Raw genomic sequence first — 23837 nt, 5'->3', positions numbered from 1 at the left:
ACAAACAAGCAACACCAATGCCTGTGAGCTTCCTGGCTGGATGGATAGAACAGCGGCCAGCACAACTAGTATTTCTAATTTTCTGGAATCACAAAGCCAATTCCTTCTCCATTAAGTCATTCGAGGTGCATTTTCTTCAACATTCCTGAACTGTTAAGATCCATTTTACCTATATGCGACTGTTCCTGTGACTTACGGCCTCTCCCAATCCATCTTCTCTCATCCACATTATAGATTGCAAACCACGGGGTCATCAGCAAGAGGCCCTTGGTCCAAATCTGACCCCAAGAGCTACATGACCTGACCCCCTTATTGCCAAGACAAAGAGGGGTCTGAAAGGAGTGGCTGCAGCCACAGGACTTGCCACCAACCCATGTGGGACAGTGGAAGTCACGGGGCTTGGCGGCTCTCTGCCACTGAAATCATTCTCAAAGCAGCTCCCAGAGGAAATGAGTTGGTAACCAGAGGCTCTTCTGAGTTCTGCATCCAGCCTTCTCCAACCTGGCACCCCTGCAGATGTGTTGGACTACAACTCTCATCATCCCCAGCCAGCCTAACCCATGGTTGATGGGAACTCTAGTCCCACACATCCGCAGGGGCACCAGGTTGGAGAAGGCTGTTCTGTGTAGCACCTAGTTCACTCCAGGCATTAAAAGAGCCAGCGTGTGTAGCATAGTGGTTAAGAGTGCCAGACTGGGGCTGTGGAGAGCCAAGTTCAAATCCCTAATCAGGTATGAAGCTCGCTGCGTGACTTTGGGCCAGTCACCATCTCTCAGCCTAACCTACCTCACAATTCTGTTGTGAGGATACAGGAAAGGGGTGTTTGTGTGTGTGTGTGTGTGTGTGTGTGAAGAAAACCATGCACACCACCTCGTGCTCCTCAGAGGAAATGGTGGGATACTTGCTCTAGAACGTGTCCTTCATGATCAAGGAACAGGTCTAACCTAACATTTGCAATTATGTAATGGTTCCCACAGGCGACTGCACATGTAAACTAGAGCCGTCTTTAAACAAAAATAACAAATAATCAGGGTTAACGTTCTGCCTCCAAACACGCTGCTGCAGGTGGTGGGGCTTTTATGTTCTGTGTTTAAAAAAAAATAAAGGCAAGCGAAGCCAGAATTATGCTTCATTCTCACATCAACAAGCCTCCACAAACAAATCACAACAAGATGCAGTTAAGGGATGGAATTCACTGCCACAACATGAAGCAACAGGCAGCAGCTTAGCTTTCCAAGTGGAGGGGGCTGGACAAATTCATGGAGGATCAGGTTACCAATGGCTACTAGTCCAGATGGCTCTGTGCTGCCTCCAGTATCTTATGCCAATGTACACCGGTTGCCTGGGAACACAAACGGGAGGGTGCTGTTGCACTCGTGTCCTCCTTGTGGGTTTCCTGTGGGCAGCTGCTTGGCCACTGTGTGAGCAGACTGCTGGACTAGATGGGCCTTTGGCCTGATCCAGCATAGCTCTTACGTTCTTAACAAAGATGCGCAACTTTCTATACCTTAATCCCTCATAGCACCAGAACACAGCCTACCAGATAGGTAGCACAGCCTAGTGGGAACTGGTTTTCGGTAGCTGTTGGTGGAAGACAGTCCCCCCGTTCTGTTAATTGCAGAAATAGAGGCACATAAAGGGTGACTTCTAGCTCAACTCCTTCCCCAAACCACCCTCTGTGAGGTACCAAAGAGGGAGGAAGCGTCAGGCCCCCACAGCGCAACCCCTTTCTGCTACAGAGATGGAGGAAGAGGCCGGGGACTGGTTTGAGGGTCTTTATTAAAAGCAGGAAGGTCTTAGGAACATGGATGTGGTGATGCCCCCTTCACGCATCGTCTCCCCCTGTCCACAGCAATGCTCTCCCTTCTCCCCCAAAGAAGAGCATCCGGTGGGAGGACAGGCAAGTCAGTCTCCAACCAGGGAGAGGACAGAAATATCAAGGGAAAATCCCCCAAAGGCAGAAGAGGAGCAGAGGCAGACTCCCTGCTTCCCTCCCTCCCTCCCCCACCCACCCCAAATAGGGAATATTTGGCAAAACCAGAATGCTCCCCACTCCATGAGTAAGCACAGCCCTGGTCCCCAGAACCATCTTTCCAAGCAGTCCCACCTCCCTATAACAGGCACGTTTCCACTCCTTCTGCCCTACAGCCGGTTGTCACCCTCCCCACCCCCAAACCACCACACACACATACACACACCCATCATAAATATCTGCATACAGACTCTGGTTCTTCCAGCTCTGGCAGGCACGTTTGGGAATTCTCTGCATCTAGCAGCCACAGCCTCTTTTGTTCCATCTCCACCACATTAAAAAAAAAGGAGGCCAGTCGGGCGGCCCAAGGTCACCTGTCTCATGCCACTAACGCCCGCCCCTTATGCACCCCCCCCAATAAATTTGGCCAAATGATTCCCCCCTACCCAGCCACTGCTTGCCCTTTTCCAACCCTGTCCTCCCAGCATCACTGAAATACTTCTGCTTTCCTGCCCTCTTCCTGTCGTCCTCTACCTAAAAAAGGAAGGGAGGCATGCACACCCCATCTCTGGCCAAAAATGAGGAAGATTCCAGCACCTCCTTCCCCTAACTTCAGCCAGGCAAGGGGGTTTGCTACATTGACCCAACTCACGTTTGCCTTGGAATAAGGCACCTTTTTTGCCTCTCCTTCCAGGCGTTCAGGTATTCAGTTCAGGAGAGAGAGAGAGAAAGATATATGCCCAAAGGAGGCATGACCGTCTGGCAAACGGTGTCTCCTAGCATACCCTTTTCTCCCCCTCCCCCACAGATTCATAGTTTCCCTTCCCCTCTATACCTCCCTACACCAAACTGGCCAAGGCTTAACCCCCAAACAGGGTCCAGCTAGGGGAGTCCACATGATCTCGCTCCTCCATGCCCAAGATAGTTGCTCTTTTGCTCCCTTCTTGCCACCAGGCGAAGAAAGAGCCAAGACGGACCCATGTTCTTTCGGCTTGCCCCTCAGTCCCTGCCGTGGCCTTTCACAGAGGGAGGTGGGTCGGTCCATGATTTTATTAGAGCCAGTCAGTCCGCCTCAGCAAGGCCTTGAGGCACACGCCTGGACCCCCCACCCTCTGCAGAGTTTTTTTGGGGGTGGCCTGCAGCGTCCTCCTCAGCAAGGGGTTTGTTCCAACCCTGCTCCTGCTGCAGGCAGTATGGAGTGGATCCATCAACAGTGCCATTTCCTTGCCACCCCTGGAACTTGCGTCTGTAGTGAAAGGCTGGGTGGGGGGGCAGTGATACAAGTTCACACCAACTCCCCCGCTCCTTCTCAGCCCCTGCAAGAGGCTAGAACGGATCTGGCCCACAGCTCCCGCTAAAGGTTCAAAGGAATGGTTCAGTTTTTAAGGTCCCCATGGATCAGCCGGGAATATGCTCCCCTGAACAGGGATAGGAGTGGCTGAGTCCAAGAAGCTCAAGTGGAACAGTTCACCATCAACAAAACAGGGGAGAAGGCGAGGAGGAGACTTGGAAAGGACTGCACCACCTTCTTGGATGGGGTGGGGAGGGAAGAAGAAGAGCGGGGAGTAGGCTAGAATTCCGGTCCAAAAACTGAAGATGGCAATGGGCGTGGCTGGGATCAACTCCACTCATATGGCTCCTTGTGTGTGTGGCCAAATTAAGCCCCACCCCCATTGCTGCAAATCAATCCTCCTCTCCATGCTCGGCTGTGGCGTGGCTGCCCCGGTCACCGCCTTTGCTGCTCCTGGTCCCGAGTTCACCATTGGGAGAAGCGCCACCCTCTCCTGCCTGGCCCTGTCTCAATGGCTGCCTGTGGGCGTCAGCTGCTCCCAGTCCCACCCTGTAGCAATCTAGGGCTGGAAGTTGGGGGAAAGAAGTGTTGTCGGGGGTCACTGTGGGGCACCCAGCTCCACCGAGAGCCCCTCGAAGGCAATGAGCATGGCCTGGCGCACCTGATCCGTCAGGGCTGGCACGTCGTCGGCACTCAGCCCCTTCGTGGGCATGGGAGGCAGGATCTGGACCGTGCAGCGCCCTGCGTCAAAGAAGATTGGAACGCTTGTTAATATTTACTGATGCACATGTTCTTTTAAGCTATTTACCTGCTGTTTGGAAGCTAAGACACGGTCAGCGTAAATGGATTCTCCGAGCCCTTTTGACTGCCAAAAGACTGATACTGCAACAACGTAAGGATAAATCCTCACCTCCTATAATGCAATGGATTGAGGACCTAATAACACTATCCGCGTTTGAAAGGGTGGTATATAGGTGCCACCCGCGAACAGACAAGCATAAGGATATTTGGTCTGCTTTTGTTGAAGTTTATGTATAATCCACTTTCCCTAGAATGCTGTAATAATTGAAACTGAGACGTTTAAAGCATGTAGTTACATTATGTAACTTTTCCTCTGATCTCCTTTTTCGTTGTTGTTGTGCTTGTTTTTTGTTCTGTTTTTGTTGAAATAGACAATAAAAAATTAATTTAAAAAATCAGAGAAGACAGACAGGGAGGGGGTGGGCAAGGGGCCGTTTAGATTAAATGTGGGGGCAAGGGAGGGAGGAAGTGAGAGACAAAAAAGAGCATTAAGAGAGTATACTATATTAAGGCAGGGAGGAAGGCTTGTCTACCAATTCTATACCTGACTGCAGATATCACCACTCAAAGAGGAGGAAAGCAAACTAATTATCTAAAGAAGCATGTGCCCCCCGCCAAATTCCGGGAGCACAATTTGTGAAGTTCCCACCCTTGATCTAAACCAACTCTCTTCTCCTCCCCCATTTTCTACTTACCTTTCTTGAAGCCCCACAGGAACAAGGATACCATTTTTATTTATCTCAGTGATAACCCACATTCCTTGAAGTACCTGAGGGTGGTGAACATGGTTTTCCTCTGCCTCCCATTTTACCCTCATAACAACCCTGGGAGGTAACGTAGACTGAGAAATAGTCAACAGGTTTCAGGCAGGAGGGTTTCCCCCCTCAACCCTACCTGAAGTTGCCAGGAATCGAACCTGGGACCTTCTGCATGCAAAGCTAGTGCTCTGCCACTGAGCCACGGTCCACCCATTGGGAGGGACACAGTGGCTGACCACACCCTTCCCTCCTTAGCTGCTCCTCAGGGATGGTGAGAGATGGGGGGGGGCAAACATTAGACTCACCTGTGGTGAAGCGTCTTTCCTTCTTACTGTAGAAATCCCGATATGATGAGATCACAACTGGGATGAGAGGAACCTGGAGGGACAGGAGAAGAGAGAAACACTAAGCACACAAGGGAGGTGGTGGCTGGTAACTCCCACCCCCCGAGACACACACACCCGTCCGACCGCAACGTTTCAGCCCTGCCAAAACGTGCATTTATTATTTCATTTTGCTTCTATACTGCCCAATAGCCAAAGCTCTCTGGGCAGTTCACAGCAATTCACAAGAAAAAATACAGCATAAAATACACTTCTGTCTGCCTCCATCCAAACCAGCACAGCTAATAGCAGCAGGCCACATGTGGGCTGTAGATAGTAGGCAGGAGCCATAGCTTAGTGGTAGCACACCTGCTTTGCATGCAGACAGTCCCAGGTTTGATCCTCAGCATCTCCAGGTGGGGCTGAAAAAACCCTGCCTGAAACCCTGGAGAGCAGTGGCCAGTCAGTGTCGACAATACTGGGCTAGATGAACCCATGATCTGACTCCGTTTAAGGCAGCTTCCAATATTCCTAAGAGGAATGCTTCTATTCAGGGCTCCAGCCAGCTTGGAACAAGAGCTTTCCAGACTTGGTGTGGGAGGGAAAGGGCCTTTCCTTGCGGTACTATGCATGCTTCACCTAACAGGAACGTAAGAAGCTGCCTTATACTGAGTCAGATCCTTGGTCCAACTAGCCCAGTATTGTCGACACTGGGCTAGATGGACCAAGCAGTGCTCCAGGGTTTCAGGCAGGTGTTTTTCCTGCCCTACGTGGAGATGCCAGGGATTGACCCTGGGACCTGCTGCATGCAAAGCAGGGGCTCTACCACTGAGCCACGGCACCTCCCCTGATCTTCTCAGTCTTTACAAACAGCCCTGTAAGTAGGTCAGTATCACTACCCCCATAGTGCAGATGGGACAATCAAGGCCAAGAGATCTACCCAGGACCACCGGGCCAGTCTGTGGCTTCCTTGCTCACAGCTCACCTTCTTATCCACGATGTCCTTTACTGTGCAATCCTATGTTTACTCAGAAGGCAGTCCCAATTTCAGTGGGACTTTTTCCCTAGTAAGAGTACTCAGGATTTCAGCTTCAGTCACCCACCAATTTCCTGTCAAAGGCTCCCAGCTAGGAGTCCAAATATATCCACCAGGACAAATAATACAAGTCTGTGGGGCTGACAGGTAAGGAAAGGCCAGTCTGTCAAGCTTGATTTTGCTCAGGTTCTCATTTTTCCAATCCCAAGTTTATTCTGTCTCGATTCAACATTGGATTAGAAATGTTTTTTACTCCACCCAAACATTTGTTCATATTTTCGTGTACATCTTTTAAAAAGTACTCATTCTTTCCCCAAATGTATGCATTTTATACACACTTTTTCAAATGCACTTTTCCCAGAGATTCTGCCATTGGGTAAAGCGCTTGTGTACATTCAACATCTGCATTTCTTAATATACATGGTTTTATGTGCTTTTTTGAAAGGCACAGTTTTTTTGTGCACACCGTTTCAACGCATGAAGTTTTTGTACATATATTTTCGCGAGTTGCATCGCAAACTTGGAAATGTACAGATGTCGACAGCAATCTGCATTTCAGTTCACATTTCCATTCAGGGAGTATGAATTTGGTAACTTCACACTGAAATGCTAACTGAAAATTTTTTTCACCCATCCCCACTCGCAGGCATTAATTCTGAGCATAGAACAGCCAGTATTTCATGCAGAGCAGAGGGACCTTTCCTAGGAGTGTGCAACATACGGCTCATGGGCCACGTGTACCCCCTGCTGCCCCCCAGTGGGGCCCCTGTAGCCTCCCACCACTGCCGAAATTCATGGTGGCAAAAAGATCACCAATTTGCTGTTGAAAATTGGTGGCAAACCACTGAATGTGGCTTCTTTTCAGGCTAAATTTGGCAATTGTAGTGTTAGATAGTGGTTTTCCACCAAAAATTGGTGGGGGTGGGGTGGCTGTCACTACTAGAAAGTGGAGAGCACCCCGTGGGGGGGGGGGGCTCCATGGGGAGAGCAAGATTGGCCCCAGACCTCCTGTCTTAGAGGCACAGGGAAGGTGAGGACACCCCTTACCTGGGCTTGCACAGCCAAATGGAAGGCACCCCGTTTGAAGGGCAGCATGGAGCCATTGTGATTTCTAGTGCCCTCTGGGAACACCCAGACCCGAACCTACAAAGGCGTCCGGAGGAAAGGAAGGAGTACGTTATTGTCTTCAAAGATCTATGGGTTACACACATCCAGTTGGAGGGGTCTCTCTCCCTCTCCCCTCCCCACAATGCTTAAAAAGCTTTTTCCAATAATGGCGAGAGACTACAGCAGAGCCCACCAGACTAACAACTGAGGCCTTTGCCCAGCTCCTTTCCCCAGCGAGATCTTACAAAATCCCCCTGCCCAAGCTCACCTGGCTCTCAGCCCTACGCACTGGAAATCTCTACTCCAAACCCCAGAATTGGGGGAAGGAGTGTGTGCTGTGTGGTCACTCAGTGGCAAAGGAGGGACACTCTCAACGTAATGGATTAGACATATACTGTTACATGTGGTGGGAGTGTAAAGAAATGTTTGGTTGCAGGAGTTTAAAGAATGTAGTAGAATCAGAAAAGCGAAGATAAAAACGGACTCTGAACTGGCTTTACTCCCTATCTTGGCAGATGAAAATATGCCCCTCCCGCATAAAGAAGCAGTTAGGTTTATGATGGTGGTGACTAGGCAAACAATTTCACAGAATTGGGGGAAAAGAGGCACTGATGACAAAGAGTCAACGGTATCAGGACTATTGTTTTGGCAGAAAGAGCTTACAACTAAATTAAGGATACAAAGAAAACCAAAGGAAACTGACTCATTCACCATCACACGGTTTAGTTTCAGAAGTTATGTACAACGTAGTGGGGAGGAAAGGCGGCTACCAGCAATACATGGGAAAAGATGGGTGGACACCCTTAACTTACAAAATGTATGAGCTCCCAACTTAATTGAATGAAATGTACGGCCACAGACATTTTAGTCTATGATCTAATGATGTAACAATGAACTCACTATCATCTAAATTGTTCGTGATGCTTTTATACCTTTGTATTTATGAATTCATTTAATTTATTGGGGTGAGGGGAATATTTTTTTAAAAGATAAAAATATATTCTGCGAGTATTCAGAGCAGGCCCGGCTGCAGGCTTAGAGGCGCTGTGGGCCAGCTACCTTCTGTGCCACATACTAGTTCCACCACCAGGCCTGCTGACAGTCTGCTTAATTTTTTCCTCTTCCCTCCTCATCCAGTTTTCCTTGTGTGTCGTGCCTTTTTAGACTGTAAGCCTGCTAGCAGAGACTGTCTTTTTGCTGATTCACTGGGAGCTGCTCTGGGAGCCAGAGGAACAGGATGAAAAATACTTTAAATTAGAAAATTAAAAAAAAAAAGTTGGCAGTTAAGCTGCAGCATTGGGAAGAGTTTGGGGCTGGCACTGCCATGTTTGCAGCGCCACCCCTGCCCCTGACTTATGCACACAGGTGGGGTGCGGGCAGCATCACTTAACATCACGGGCCAGCCACTACATGCAACCCATGCGGGCCTGGAGCGCTGCTTGGTGCCTCAGCCGCCCAACCAGAGATGCATTCGCTGTGGTAGTGGTGCTGGCAGCGTGGTCAGTAAGACCTGGGGGAGCCCCCAGCATTTGCCCCGCTACGCTGGCTTGCTAATGTTGGGCCCAGTGCCAAAGCATTTGTCGCAGCCTCACACAGGATCCTGGATGACTGCCTGGTGCCGCCTGACTTGGAATTAAGCCCTCCCTTGCACATAAGATGTAAGATGGAACCTGGATGTTTACTCGGAGCCAAATTCTGCCCTGGGGCAAAGGCAGAGAGGGAAGGAGTTGGGCCTCCCCTCCTGCGCTGCCATCTCCTGTGCCAAAGTTTAAGCAGCAAGCACCTCAGGGCGACGGAGGAGCCGTCTTTCATGACGTCAGAATGGAGGAGTGCCAAATACACCGAGGCATAACAATGAACGAACAAACGTACACACGTATTGCGGAAAACATATCTGTACCACCCACGGGGTCAGGTGGGACAGAGCTTATTCAAGAGCTTATTCAAACTGTCATGCAATGCAGTCTTGGTGGGCCAGAAGCAACTCAGAAATGCATGAGGGGTGTGTGTGTGTGTGTGTGTGTGTGTATGTGTGTGTGTGATGAGTTCTGAAAGCATCCGCCCCGCTGTCCCTGCACCACTGGTATTGTGTTCTGCAGAGAGATCCTGGGCTGGGTGCACCCTGCGAAAAACTATTCCCCTTCACCCCCCCGCCCTGCACATTCTGAGGTGGTGTACTCCTCCAGGAGGACTACACCAGTAAATTAGCACTGGCTGCCAGTAGGGGTCAAAATTCCAAGAGCTGAACACCACAGCGCACACTCCAAGGCGTCCCGAAATATTTTTCTGTCCTAGTGCTCCACATTCCACACCATATCCCAGGGTTGGGGAACGTGTGGCCCTCCAGTTGCTATTGGACTCTAACTCCAATCAGCCCCAGCCAGCATGGCCAGTGATGGGAACTGTAGTCCAATATCTGGAGTGCCACAAGATCCCCAGCCATATACAGTAGGCTGTACATGGCCCAGCCATTATGCAGGCACAGTCCCATCCAGAGGTGCAGCTACATAATTTTAGACGTTGGACTTGGTAGTCTTCTGGGGGCTTTAAATGGCCATGGCACATAACTCTCCCTCACCATTGCCATTCTATACTTTACAACTACTTCTACATTCCTGATACAGTAGAGCAAAATAACACAAAACCAACCCTGATGAAAGAAAGAAAGAAAGAAAGGACTGAGCATGCAAAAGCGACCTTGGAGAGGAGGAAAAGGGGGCAGTTCTATGGGTGGAGAGGCGACCGGGGAGGGCAGCTTATGAGGAATCCTTCGGCCTCTCTAGCCTCCTTCCCTTCCACTCTGCAGAGCCCCAGCCAGAAAAGGGGAAAAGCCCGTTGAGCAACAATGCCGAGCCAGAGGGGGGTGGCGGTGAAGATGGCCTCCGTGCTCCTCCCGCTCTGCCTAGCATGCCTGTCAGCCTCAAGTTTGGAGGCTGACAGGCATCCCGACAGGACTGAGCCCTTGCACTTTAAACTCACTTAAGTCACAGCACCATCGTGACTATGGGAATAAAATGGAGTTCACTTCTGCTACCCTGATGCTAAACACATTGACTTGGGAATAAGCACCATTTTGCTCTAGAACGGAATCATATATTTTTAAAGTAAAATGAAAATTAGCATCTGTAACCATGTACAGGCCTGGCTCTCTGCCCCCCCCATAATATATTTTTTAAAACAGGAGGAAAGGTTGTGGCGGCAGGCAGTGGCAGCCCTGGGGGGCCCTGGCCTGCCCAGGTGCTGAGGGCGGGCCTCTTTGCTATGGCCCCATCACCTGCCACTCCCTGGGTGGTCATTTGGGGCCTCCTGGAGCCGGGAGGCCCTGGTGTTCGGCCCCAAAGCCCAGCTCTCGCTGCACCACTGGCTGCATCCCTCCATTCCATCCTTCCTCTACCCACCTCCAGCTCTACCAGGATGGCCCCCCCCCCGCCCCCCCAGGGGACTCACATCTTCGCTCAGCATGGTTTGGGCAGCCTCGGACATGACACTGATGGCGTCGTCAGTTTTCTTGCGGTTGATAAAGATGATGCCCCCCAGCCAGCAGGCCAGCCCCACGGTGCCCATGTACAGCAGTTCCTTCTTGGCGATTGGCACGCACCGGTCCGGCAGCACCTCCATCAACCCTGCAGGGGAAAGTGGAGTTAGGGGTTAGCTGTGGCCACAGGCAGCCTGCCTGCTTTGGGCCAGAACACGACAGAGGGACCGCAGCTCCGTGGCAGACGGCTAGGCATGTGAAGGCCTGGGGGGAAAGTCTGAAAAATTGAGAGAAAAACCAGAAGAAAAAAATGGGGGGGACCAGAACATTTGGGGGGCAGGAAACCAGAAAATTTTGGGGGGATACCAGAAACATTTTTTGGGGGAACCAGAAAACTTTCTGGGGCAGGGGGAGGGCTTTTTCTGCAGGGATTTTTGGAAAATTTGGAGAAAAAATTCCCCTGAATCTTTCGGGTTTCCCCCCAACCCTTCACATCTGTAAGAAAGTCTCCAATTCAACACTTGGCATCTCCAGCCAGAATGATCAGGGAGAAGGTGCTGGGAATGAGCCCTCTCTGCCCGAGACCCTGCCCGATGGAGGAGACAACACTGGACTCAATGGACAAAACGGAGACTTCAGCCGAAGTGCCAAAAAGGCGATGCCAACATAAACACAAGAGACGCACTAGACGTGTGCATGAAGGCATCATGGCTGAGCTTCTCTGTAGCAGCATGCAGAAAGTCCCAGGTCCGATCTACAGCATCGTCTCCAGGTAAATAACAGGATCCAGTTAGAGGCCCTTCGCTGCTGGAAATCCAGCTGCTGCCAGTCAAAGTGACAATACTGGGTTAGGTGGACAGACGGTCTGAGCTGGAATAAGGCAGCTGCAGCCATTCCTACCCAGGTGCCTGTACATCTGCCTTCCCCAACCTGGTGCCCCCAGATGTGTTGGCCTACAACTCCCAGCATGCCCCGGGCAGCCAGATGTGCCAACGAGTGGACTGACGGTCACTGATGAAGCGGGCGTTCTGCTCAGATGCTGGCCGGCCCCCCGGCCCCTTTCTCCAGCCATACCGAGCAAGTCCAGGGAGCTTTGGTGGTTGGACACGATCACGTAAGGCTCCTCAATGTTGAAGTTCTCTGTCCCCCGCACGTCGATCTTGATCCCGTACAGATACTTCACATGCAGCATCATGAAACGGATTATCCTAGAGGGATTGAAGAAAAGGAAAAAGAAAAAAGGGGAGAAAGCCGATTAACTTCGGACGTCTACACCTCATCATGCTGCGGCCACTGAAGAGAGAAGTTCTTTGCCATTCCAGCCCGATAAGCTGCCAGGCAAATAATTTGAGGCACCAAGATGTCTGGAGTGCTGGGGCGCCCCCTAGTGTTACCCAATAACATTTTCATTTCTAGAATTGTGTGGTATCTGTGTGCTTAATTCTAGAACCAACTCAAAGCAGACTTGACTATTATTATCGTTTTAAAGTGATAAAAGTTGCTTTTGCTCTCCTCTTTTTCAAAATAGGTCTCAGATTTCTTTCGACCACTACTAATGTGGTGCAGTTCTGGTGACTGCATTGCTCTCCAAAACTGTAAGAATATAAGAACGCAAGAAGAGCCCTGCTGGGTCAGACCAAGGGTCCATCTAGTCCCGCATTCTGTTCACAGAGTGGCCAACCAGCTGCCCCAATGGGACGCCCACAAACAGGACATGAGCACAACAGCACCCTCCTGCCATCTTCCCCAGCAACTGGTGTACATAGGCTTACTGCTTCTGATACAGGTGGTAGTACAGAGCCATCTGAACTAGTAGCCACCAACAGCCTTCATCTCCAGGAATTTGTCTAACCCCCTTTTAAAGCCATCAATATTGGTGGCCATCACAATGCCTTGCGGTAGGGAATTCCACAGTTTAATTACGTGCTGTGTGAAAGATATTGTAGAGTTGGAAAAGGTGCAGAAAAGGGTACCCAAAATGATTAAAGGGCTACTAGAGCAGCTCCCCTTTGAGGAGAGCTTTAAAAGGAGATTAGACAAAGTCATAGAGGCTACTACTCCTGATGATTCTATCGTACCTCCAGTATCAGAGGCTGCACACCAGTTGCTGGGGATCATGGGCAGGAGGGTGCTGTTGCAACGTGTCCTACTTGTGGGCTTCCCAGAGGCAGCTGGTTGGCCACTGTGTGAACAGAATGCTGACTAGATGGGCCCCTTGGTCTGATCCAGGAAGGCTCTTATGTTCTTATTCTGTTCACACTTCGGCCAACCAGCTGTCTGTGGGATACCCACAAGCAGGACATGAGCACGGCAGTACCCATCCCAGTTCATGTTCCCCAGCAACTGGTACTGGTATTCAGAGACATACTGCCTCCAATACTGGAGTAATGTCCAGCCATCATGACCCGTAGCCACAGATAGCCTTATGTCCCATGAATTTGTCTAGTCCTCTTTTAAAGCTGTCTAAGATGGTGGCCATCACCACATTTTGTGGATGTGAGTTTTGCACAGGAAAAGATCCAATGATGTTTCAGATGTCACCTCTACCACCCCAAGTGGTATGACTCTGAATACCACTTGTCTTAATCCCCTTTTAAAGTCATCCAAGTTGCTGGCCATCACTATCTCTTAAGACAGTGAAATCCACAGTTTAACTATGCGCTGTGTGAAGAAGTCTTTCCTTTTGTCAGTCCTGAATTTCGCACCATTCAACTCCATTAGATGACCCTCAGGTTCCAGTATTATTACAGAGAAAAACTTGTCCCTATCCACTTTTTCTATTTCAAACAACCTCTGATGAGAGTGATCTGCCACTGTCTTGGCAGCCTGCTGGACAGGGAGGAAGACGTAAAAAGGAGGGGGTGATCGAGACAGAAAAAGAGGGGGTGATCAAAAGACAGAGAAGTAGAGGGTGACAGAGAAAGAGAGAGAGAAGGAAGGAAGGAAGGAAGGAAGGAAGGAAGGAAGGGGTGACATAGAGAGAGGAAGAGGGGCAGAGAGAGAGAGAGAGAGAGAGAGAGAGAGAGAAGGAGGGGTGGCCAAGAGAGGAAAGGAGGGTAGCTGAGAGTGTGAAGGACAGGGATGGCCTAACCCATCTTTCGTTCTGATCTCATGCACCACTGGCGTGCAGTCCCAGTAGTTAACTCCTGAGAGAATGTGCCCCTTGACAGAAAACAGGTTCCCCACCCCCGATGCAAGGTGTCATTGTATGCCAATGATGATATAGAAAAACCCCCTGCTGCCCCCAAACCTCCTCCCCAGCCCAAATGCATGCTATGTGATGCACAAATACCAAAGCTGCATGCAAATTTTCCTCTAGCCAAAGGGGTGCAACCCAACCCACACACACACACGCACTTCATGTTCTCCACGTTGCGTCCACGCATGGCGCAGACAGGAATGACGATGACGGCCAGGAAAAGGATGTAGCCATTGTAGAATGCCATCTTGCAGAAGTACTTGAAGGTGGCGCTCCATTCGTACAGAAGTGGCACTACCACCAGGAACAGGATAAGGAGCCACTGGCCCAGTGAGATCTCCATTGTCCCTGTTGTGGGGTGGAGAGAGAAAGAGGGAGGGGTTGATTTCATTACTTTATCTTTCATAGCATCATTAGAGTTGGCAGAAGGGCCTTACAGGCCAGCAGTCCCCAAGCCCCACCCCCATTTTTTTAACGTACATACTGGATTTGTATGAAACACATACAATTTTCTAGGAATCATACATAGGCTTCAACAAAAGCAGACCAAATATCCAAATAAATAGCCATTTGAAAGTGGCGTCTATATGCTACCCATTCAAATATTGAAAGTGTTGTAAAGTCCTCAATCCATTGCATTATAGGAGTTGAGCATTTAGCTTTCCAATGCTGTAGTATTAGTCTTTTATCTGTCAAAAGGGTGTAGATAATCCATTTACATTGACCATTTGTTAATTTCCACGAAGCAGTAGATAATTTAAAAGAGCATGTCCATCAGTGAATATTAAAGACTGTTCCAGTACAAAATTTATCTGTGTAATAACCTCCTCCCAAAAAGAAGCAACTACTGGACATTGCCAAAGCATACGTTTAAAAGAAGCCTAAGCTGTATTGCACCGCCATCAATCAGCCGAATTGGACAATCTCTTATTAAAGAGACGTTGCAGTGTCCAACAGACACGAAACAAAAGTTTTTGCTGAATAAGATGCACCCTAAGATCCATAGATGCAACAGGTAGATGCCAAAGCAGCGATCCACTGATTAGGCATTTTGTGGTGCTGCGCACAGCAGTTTCTCAAATTCCTAAATATGCCCACAGGTCCAAAAAGGTTAGGGACCCCTGCTGTAGGCCATCTTGTCCTCCCCCTGCCTTGGTGCAGGAAATCCAGAGCTAGAACTTCCACAGCAGATGACCACGCAGCCTCTGCTTGAATCAGCACCCCTCTAGGTAATTGGTTCCACTGTCGAACCGCTCTTACCATCCAAACATTTCTGCTAATCTTCAACCAAATTCTCCCCTCCTGTAGCTTAAGCTGTTAGAACTAGTCCTGCCTTCTGGGGTAACACAGAAATGCAGCTACTTTGCTTCTGGGGCAACAGCCCTGAAAGGCTGCCCCACAGATGAGGATAAACGCACCCTCTTCTATGGGGCAGCCCTGCAGGTACTTGAAGAGTGCCTCCATTCTTCCAGTCCCGTACAAAGGCATCTTACAAAACAAATTCTAACTCTGACCACAAAACCCCCAACATTTAAAACCTGAATAATGTAAGGTGGCCTTCCCCAAACTGCCTTCTCCAAACTGGAGCTGTCTGTGCTGGCTGGGGGATGATGTGCGTTGTAGACCAACCCATCTGGAAGGCACCAGGCTGGGAAAAGCTAATGTAAGGGATGTGTATGCTACTGAGTTATGATGTCCTAATATACTCACAAATTATTTCAGTAAAAATAATTTGAAAGTAAAGCTTTCAATGTCTAACATTTAAGCCACCTTAGCTGCACCCAGTGGATTCCCCACCCCCAAATTTCAGTTTGACTACTCTTAGCTACTGGAGGAAAAACCTCACACCTTTCCCTGATACTTACAGAACAGAATGTAAAACTGACACAGCATACTATTTTAGTTTGTTTATGAGTTAAATTTATATCCCACCTTTCAACCAAACAGTGCTCAAGGCAGCTATCAGCAATAACGCAGATACAATAAAATATACAGGACAGCAATAAAATACAAGTCTCCACTGAGTGGCAGGAAAAAAATCCAGAAGGCTTTCCCCCCAGTATAAAACTGTAGGGAAAACACACATCACAGTCAGTCACTATGTATCCTAGTAGTATGTTTATATCACTAATGAAGCTGGGAGGGGAAGGGGGGAAGAAAGGGAGAGTTCGATCACTATTGTTGCAGGCCAGCCCTACCATTAGGCAGAGTGAGGTATCCACCTCAGGCATCTAATGCTGCGGGGTGTCAGTGAAGTATTGGAAGACAGAACTGTGTACTATGGAGACTGCTTGGCGCCTCCTAAACTAGCTTGCTATCCTCAGGTGTGGCGGTGGAGGATACTGTCCCATTGCCACTGTCGAAGTAAGATTCAATTGCTGCTCTGGTCAGCTTCTGTGTGTGGAATGGGTGGGGGGACCATTTCTTTCCTTTACTTCACGTAGTTTACTTTACTTCACGTAGCAAGATGTCTTGGGTAAAAAGTAAAACCCTGCCATTGTGAAGAAATCAGGAATGGTATTTCCAATCCCACTGGGTTAAGTACCTCGTTTGCAAAGAGCTTCCCGTTTCACTTAGCAGGTTGGCATTGCAGCTACTGGGAAAGCATCCAGAGAGAATAGGGGGCCTTGGTTAGTCAAGTGAGCTTGGTTAGTCATGGTTTGAACCAGGTGCATCCAGCTCCTAGCACAGGGGTGCAAAACCTCAGGCCCACGGATCGAGACATCTGGTGTTCCCCAGATGGCCACGCCGTATTCCCCTGGGCCTGCCCTTTCCCCTGACTGCCAATCGTTTGGTGCCTTTGCACAAATGTTTTTCACTTTGCACAAATGTTTTTCACTTTCCAAAAGGTTGAAATGCCGCTTCTAAGGCTTAGTTCCTGGCAGTAAGAGCTTTAAGCTGAAATATGCCCGTGTTGTGGCCCCACCCCCTTTTGGTTTTGGCCCCGCCCACCATTGGAATGTGGCCCCCCGAGCGCTTCCCCGAAATGGAATTTGGCCCTCAGGCTGAAAGAGGTTCAATGCCACGTCCGTATCCTTCTATGCATATGCCTTTGCACTTCAGGTGTGGTGCCTACAGGCAGGCTTGAGCTAGAAGGCACTGGTTGGCCATGCTGGGTCACAGAGGGAGTGGCGGCCCTGGTGGCAGATTGGCCCAAAGCCATTGAAGATTTTTATAGGTCTAGACTCGACATTCTCTCTCTCAAGATAACCCAAAGCCTGCACCCAGGAGATCTGTTCGGACAAGCAAATCGGGCAGCTGGCATAATTTTGCACAATTCATTCTACGATTGCAAGGAGTACATGAAGATCAGACGGTGCAATCCTCTGTCTACTCACATGTCTGTCCTACTGATTTCAATGAGGCTTACTCCCAGGTAGGTGGGTATCTTTTTTTGTTCTTATTAATTCTTATTATTTATTATCATGCATTTGTTACATTTATATCCAGCCTTTTCCTCCAAGGACCCCAAGGCGGCATACATGATACTCCTCCTCTCCATTTTATCCTCACAACAAGCCTGTGAGGTAGGTTAGACTGGGAGTCAGTGACTGGCCCAAAGTCACCCACAGCCAAGTGGGGGACTTGAACCTGGGTCTCCCAGTGCAACACTCTAACCACTACACCACACTGGTATGGCTTTGGTATGCTAGCTGGGGGATTATGAGAGTTGTAGTAAAACCCATCTGGAGGGCACCAGGTTGGGGAAGACTGTGGTATAGAATCATGGCCTAAAGGAGCGCATAAACACATACATGTAGCATCTGAGATTTCACCAGTTATATCTCCAGACACTTCCTAGCCTAAACGTGACTTTACAAAGAGAAGAAGAAACCTGCCTTTGTTCTTTCCACAGTGCAATTGTACAACTTGCTTGGGCCTGGCCATCATGTTGAGTCAAGCTCAGAGAACAACAAAAGAGCCTGACAAAGGATGCAGTGGAGTCCTTGATACGATGGAGGGGAAAACCCACGGCTGCTGGCTGCCTGCCCAGGAGCGGAGAAATTTTGTACAGCCACATCTAGGAATTTAAAGTATTTTTCCAGCTGTGATCCCAGTGACCCAACTGTGCTAGGAGGGGGGCTGCCTGATCCTGTCCAATGTTCTTATGTGTGTTTTCCCTCCATCTCTCTCTCAGGGGCAAACCAGATATTACTTTAAATCTGTGGCTAGCAGATTTAAAGTCTTTTTTTCACTGTCAAGTAGGCAGATTTAGACTGGGACTCCAGCATTGGGCGCGGGGGAACAGGGGCGTTTATGATCCGGATCATTTCATTTATTATATTTCTATACCACCCCATAGCTGAAGCTCTCTGGGCAGTTCACAAAAATTAGAACCCGTTAAAAGACATTATACAAAGTACAAAAACAATTTACATAAAAATAGAGAGCATACTCATACACGACATATGTCTAAAAATAATCAGGCCCCCGCATCTATTCTGGAGTAAAAATGAGGGGGGAGGGAAGCAGTAGCTACTAGGCACAGATTTAAAATCATGTCTGTTTTGGGCCTTACACTTTTTTCTGTGCATTACGGTTGAAGGTTAAGTGGCCATTTCCCGTTATTTCATTTCATGTTTGTACCCGGCTTTTCCTTTGGAAAGGAAAAAAGAAGCGCAAAGCAGCTAATACAGTGATATCAAACACAAACCAGAAAAACAGGAAAAAATAAAGATACTACAATAAAATAAACTTGAAAGTCAATGCTGGGGTGGGTTGGGGAACTCTAACAATTCAAATAATAGGCAGAATATACTTCATTTATAACCATTCAGGCAGATTCCTCAAGCACAACCATTTCCATAAATAAGTGGCTAAGAATAAGTGGACTCCTGCTAGGCAGGAGACATGCGGAGCAGCATATTTTCATTTTTATTTTATTTAAAATACTTCTAGGCCATCTTTAAGACAAGAGCCCTCCCAGGGCAGCTTACACACAATTCCATGCAATAAAAACCTATGCAATGATAAAACAACAAAAACAACAAACACCAGCAATAAAACATCTAGACCGGACAGTACTAAAGTCTAAAACACAATTACAGCTGAAAACCAGAACAGTCCAATAAAACATAATCAGGAAAGGACCAGAGAAAACCAGTAAGTCTTCAAGGCCTTTCTAAAAGCTTGCAATGATGGGGTCTGATGCCCCTCCCTTGATGATGTGGGGCCACTACAGAAAAGGCCCTCTCTTGTGCACTCGCCTGCCTAGCTGCCTGTAAAGTTGGGCAAGTGAGAAGGGCCTCTGTTGCTGATCTTAAAGTGTGGTCAAGACAATAGAGGTGAAGGCAGTATTTTAAGTAATTTGATCCTAAACCATTTAAGGTTTTAAAGATCAAAACCAGCACTTTAAATTGGGCTTGGAAACACACCAGTAACCAACACAGCTGGCGCAGTATAAGTATCATACGATCTAACGACCTTGCTCCCACCAACACTTGGGCAGCTGCTTTCTGCACCAGCTGAAGTTTCTGAATAGTCTTCAACGGCAGCCCCATGTACAGTGTGATACAGTAGTCCAGCCTGGATGGCACTACTTCATGAATAACTGAAGCAAGGCCCATCCTCTCCAGACAGGACCACCAGTAAGCTGGTAACACACACTCCTGGACACTGCAGTCACCTGAGCTTCCCCAGTTTGCGCTGAGTCCAGGGAAGGGCCATAGCTCAGCAGGTGAGCACCTGCTTTGCATGCAGAAGGTCCCAGGTTCAATCCCCAGCATCTCCAGGTAGGGCAGGAAAAACTTCTACCTGAAACCCTGGAGAACCACTGCCAGTCGGTGTTGACAATACTGGGCTAGATGGACCAAGGGTCTGACTCAGTATAAGGCAGCTTCCTATGTTCCTTGGCCTCCCAAGCCATGCACTGTGGTATTTCAGGAGGAGTGCAACCCCATCTAAGACCTCTATCCAGAGTACTTGGTTTCCCAACCCACAGTACCTCCGTCTTGTCCAGATTACGTTTCAGCTTGGTCACTCTCATTCACTCCAAAACAGTCTCCAGACACCAGTTCAGGAGTTCCACAGCCTCCCTGGGATGCGTGGATGGAAAGGAAGGTGAAGTATTACCCAAATACCGACGGCATTTCAGCCCAGCCGTCTGGATGACTTCTCCTAGTGGTTTCATGCAGATGCAACGTTCCAGTAGTGGGCAAGGCAAAAGGGGCGGGGTGAAAACACCAAGATACCGGCTCAGTTTAGCTTAAAGCTCTTGCTACCAGTAACTAAGCTCTAGGGGAGGCATTTCAGCGTTTCAGAATGGGAGAAAAACTGCAAACCACCAAATGATTGGAAGTCAAGGAAAAGGGGGTGTCTCTGTCTGGGGAACTCCTGGAACCACAGGGGGGCTGGATTCAACACCTAGGCCTGAGATTCCCCCCACCCCCCTGCAGTAGGTCAAAGGCTGCAGAATACACCCCCTGTTATAGGTGGTGGCAAAGCCCCTGATGCTGGTTTTTGGGTGGGCAGGACCAGGCACCCAGAGGACTAGAGCAGTGGGGGAGGCAGGGCTCTGCCTCTGGACCCAGCTGTCAGGGTGGACACTGAGCCCATAGAATCCCAGAGCAGTTCTGATTCTGAGGAAGAGCAGTCGCTCCTGGGAGAGGAGCGCGCTCCGCTTTCCCAGGGCCCACAGCTGACGGAGATTCCTCCCACCAGCATTCCTAGCTTAGATAGCAGTCCTGGGAGTGACAGAGCGCGGGAAGCAGACTTGATGGACGTGCGACGCCGACGCAGAGAGCAGCGCCAAATGGAGGGCGCAGAAAGGAGGCATAGTGCCCGGTTGGCGCGCAAACAACGGCTGCGCCCAGAGGCTCCAAGGGAAAAGGGGAGGGACTCTCCCTAGTCCTTAAGTTCAGGGGTCTGCCAGTAATTCCCTTTCAAACGGGGACCAACTGTTCCAACTTAGGGCATAGGTACTCTGCTGCTCATATCTAGTCGCTAACAGTAGAGTTGTTAAGTTGTAAAAGAGGAATTAAGCTTTGAAAAGAATCCCTTTGTCTGTGTCTGGACTTGGCTACTGGATTAGACTGAGAGAGGCCTCCAAGGAGCCCTTGACAGCAGCCCAGCACCAGCAGATCCTCAGCTTGGTGTACCCATGCGAGTGGAGTCGACCAGTGTGTCTAAGGCAGGAGGAAGCACGTATTGGAACCTTGCCCTGGCTGGTGCCTGGGAAGAGAGAGAGAGAGAAAGAGAACACTGCCTCACACACATTCAGTTGGGACGTCAGGAAGAGATCCCCGGCTTCATTCCAGAGATTGTGCAATTCCACCTTATCATTTCCTGCCCGCTGGCTGCTTCGAGATGTTGCTAACAGTTGAGCCATTTAACTGGAAGACCCAGTGCTAGCTCCAGGTTGCCAAGGCCCTTGGGCACCCTCAGTGGGCCCCTCCCTCAGCGAGTTGACCTTCTCCTCGCCATTGTCACCAGCTGCTCTTGCTCCTCATTCGTCCCACTTGCTTGCTGGATAGACATGGATGGCTGGGGAACGCTAGGAGTTCTAGGACTTTTTTCTGTCTAAACGTGCATAGGATTGGGCCCTCAAGCAGCCTTCCCCAACACCGAGCCATTTAGATGTGTTGAACTAGAACGCCCATCATCCCTCACTATTGGCCATGCTGGCTGGAAGGGATGGGAGCTGGAGGGCACTAGGACAGGGAAGGCTGGACTAAAGCTTTAGGTGATTAATCTAAGGCAAATCTTAAAAAACAGCAAGGAACAGAGTTAAGGGCACATATTATCTCTCTCCTTTTTTCTTTTCAAAAAGGCTATTTGGGTTCTGGGACCCAAACAGTCTAAACAGGGAAAGCCAAAAAGAAGATATTCAGGACAGCTTTTCCTTCTAACAAAGAGTGGTAGATGCGGTTTGTTTGCCTCCAAGTTACCTTACTCTCATCCTACAGCAGTTCAAAAAGGCCATTTATGTTGAGGTTTTGGCAACATGCAGACTTATTTAGAAATTAAGCTGTGAGAAGGCGGATGATCCATTTTTTTTAATTGGCTGACAGTCCTAATTTACTAGTAATAATATAATGAGAAGATGAAAAGTGACTGAACACAACCATCACGGAGCACTCTTTGGAGCGTTCAAAGCACTTCGCATGCATTATACTGTTGTTCTGCTTACAACAGCCCTGTAAGGAAGGTTTGCACCATCCCTTTGTTGCAGGAGTGTGTGTGTGTGTGTATGTGTGTGTCAAGGTGGAGAGGAAGCAGCTTGCCCAAGAGCACCAAATGAGTTTGTGGCCAAGATGAGATTTGAACTGGTAACCTTTGTAAACCGCCCAGAGAGCTTTGGCTATGGGGTGGTATAGAAATGTAATTAATAAATAAATAATAATAATTTCCCAGCTCGTGTTGTCACTGTGAGAATGAGCCACAACAGCTGCCCTCTGGTGTCGCTCAAAGGAGGTCAAGTCCCTGCCTAGCAGCTGTCTGAGCAGCAGAGCTGGTAATTTACCACCTCCAACCCAGGGCCTGAGGACTTGGCCCCTGGCGTGCATGACCCAGGGCCGGCCAAAGACATTTTGCTGCCGGAGTCAAATAACAAGAGGGTGCCCCGCCCCCAATTCTACATACAAAAGCTGACAGGCTTGGCAGTTGAATTTTACTACAACAACGGGTGACAGGACAGCATCCTCCACCACACCTGGTAGCAGCAAGATGGCTTAGGGGGCCCAGGACATGCCATATAGCACACACAGCTCTGTCCCCCAAAATTTCCACACCAGTTCCCACTCCACAGCACCTGTTGCTTGAGGTGGCCCGCTCACTATTAGGGCCGGCCTTGTCATGACTAGAGGCTGCCATGGCCAGCTCCCCATGCTGCTGAAACTGCCACGTGGGAATATTAGCTGCCTTGACCAGCCCCCAGGGTTATTGGAAATCAAAGGATGGGAGAGGAAGGTCGAAACCGAGGGTGCCCTCACCTTCTCCTGTGCTGGCCCAGCCTGAGTTTGCAGACTTAGGAGGAAACCGGGAGTTCTCAAGCTAAGATCACGCAAGAACAATGGGCCGTGCAAGGGAGAATCTGCAAGCAGTAGGACGGAGTACCTAACCCTTCAGGCACTCACTGATCGTCCCCTGTAAGGGAGAAGGAAAGGAAAACATTGGTTCAATGCATGAAGCAGGGCATACCCTTGATTTGGTCTTTGCCCGAAGTTGTAAGATGAGTGGTTTGGGGAAAAAAATGAGGACCCCCCCCCCCAGTTGCCCCGTTGCCATGGTCAAATCACTTCCTAGGTGAGATATAGACTTATGGCATTATTTATTTGACTTGCACCCCATCTTTCTACCAAGAAAAGTGGCACTCAAAGCAGAAGAGGGAGGGGGAGAACAGTGAGAAGGGATCCTTAAGACCACCATTCTATACACCAGCCTTCCCTGACCTGCTGCCCTCCAACAGGGTTGGACTACAGATATCATCCCCAGCTGGTATACTCAGGAGTAGTTCCCATTGAAGTCAGTGGGGCTTACTTCCAAGTAGACTGCACCACCATGAACTCTATTGGAGGCACCCTGCAGTTAAATGCACCCAACTCACCTTCGCCACTGAACTAAGCAGCTTCAAAAAGGTGTGCCATGCAAAAGGCGTCAGGATTCCTGGGTTCTCGGAGTGGGGAATTTAGTGGGGCAGAATCGGTACCAGCAACACTGAGAACCAGGAGCCCTGGTTTCTCTTCTCCATGCGTGGATCCTGGGATGGAACTTTCCAGTTCCACTTCTAAACTCATAAAAAAGAAAGGTGAGGGCTTGGTAGAAATGAGAAGCTGCAGGTAGGGGTTAAATGACTTGTCCCATTATGTTAATTTTAACAGGGCATTCCAGAAGGGCAACTGTAGGCGGCAGCCCATCTCTTTTTCCTGTGCAGCTCC

At 49.2% G+C, this 23837-nt stretch overlaps 1 protein-coding gene across 2 annotated transcripts in view; it reads right to left on the bottom strand.

The window, feature by feature from the left end:
- Positions 1-1765: 1765 nt before the first annotated feature.
- AGPAT1 (1-acylglycerol-3-phosphate O-acyltransferase 1) overlaps positions 1766-23837 on the bottom strand; it is a 40417-nt gene continuing 18345 nt past the window's right edge. The window contains exons 2-8 of one of the 2 annotated variants that reach the window (XM_084831082.1): positions 22893-23046; positions 14121-14310; positions 11838-11971; positions 10736-10911; positions 7229-7324; positions 5128-5200; positions 1766-4004 (exon numbers count right to left, since the gene is read on the bottom strand). In XM_084831082.1, coding sequence (XP_084687208.1) covers positions 3862-4004; positions 5128-5200; positions 7229-7324; positions 10736-10911; positions 11838-11971; positions 14121-14305 — 807 coding nt within the window. In that variant the 5' untranslated portion in view covers positions 14306-14310; positions 22893-23046 and the 3' untranslated portion in view covers positions 1766-3861. The remainder of the gene's footprint in view (positions 4005-5127; positions 5201-7228; positions 7325-10735; positions 10912-11837; positions 11972-14120; positions 14311-22892; positions 23047-23837) is intronic. The other variant, XM_084831081.1, reaches the window with a different exon arrangement.

This window comes from Heloderma suspectum, chromosome 2 (assembly GCF_057233095.1).
Source record: "Heloderma suspectum isolate Gila_16-S chromosome 2, 16-S_ref, whole genome shotgun sequence".
In the NCBI taxonomy this organism is placed as follows: Eukaryota; Metazoa; Chordata; class Lepidosauria; order Squamata; family Helodermatidae; genus Heloderma; species Heloderma suspectum.
This window is presented reverse-complemented; position numbering and strand designations above follow the sequence as displayed.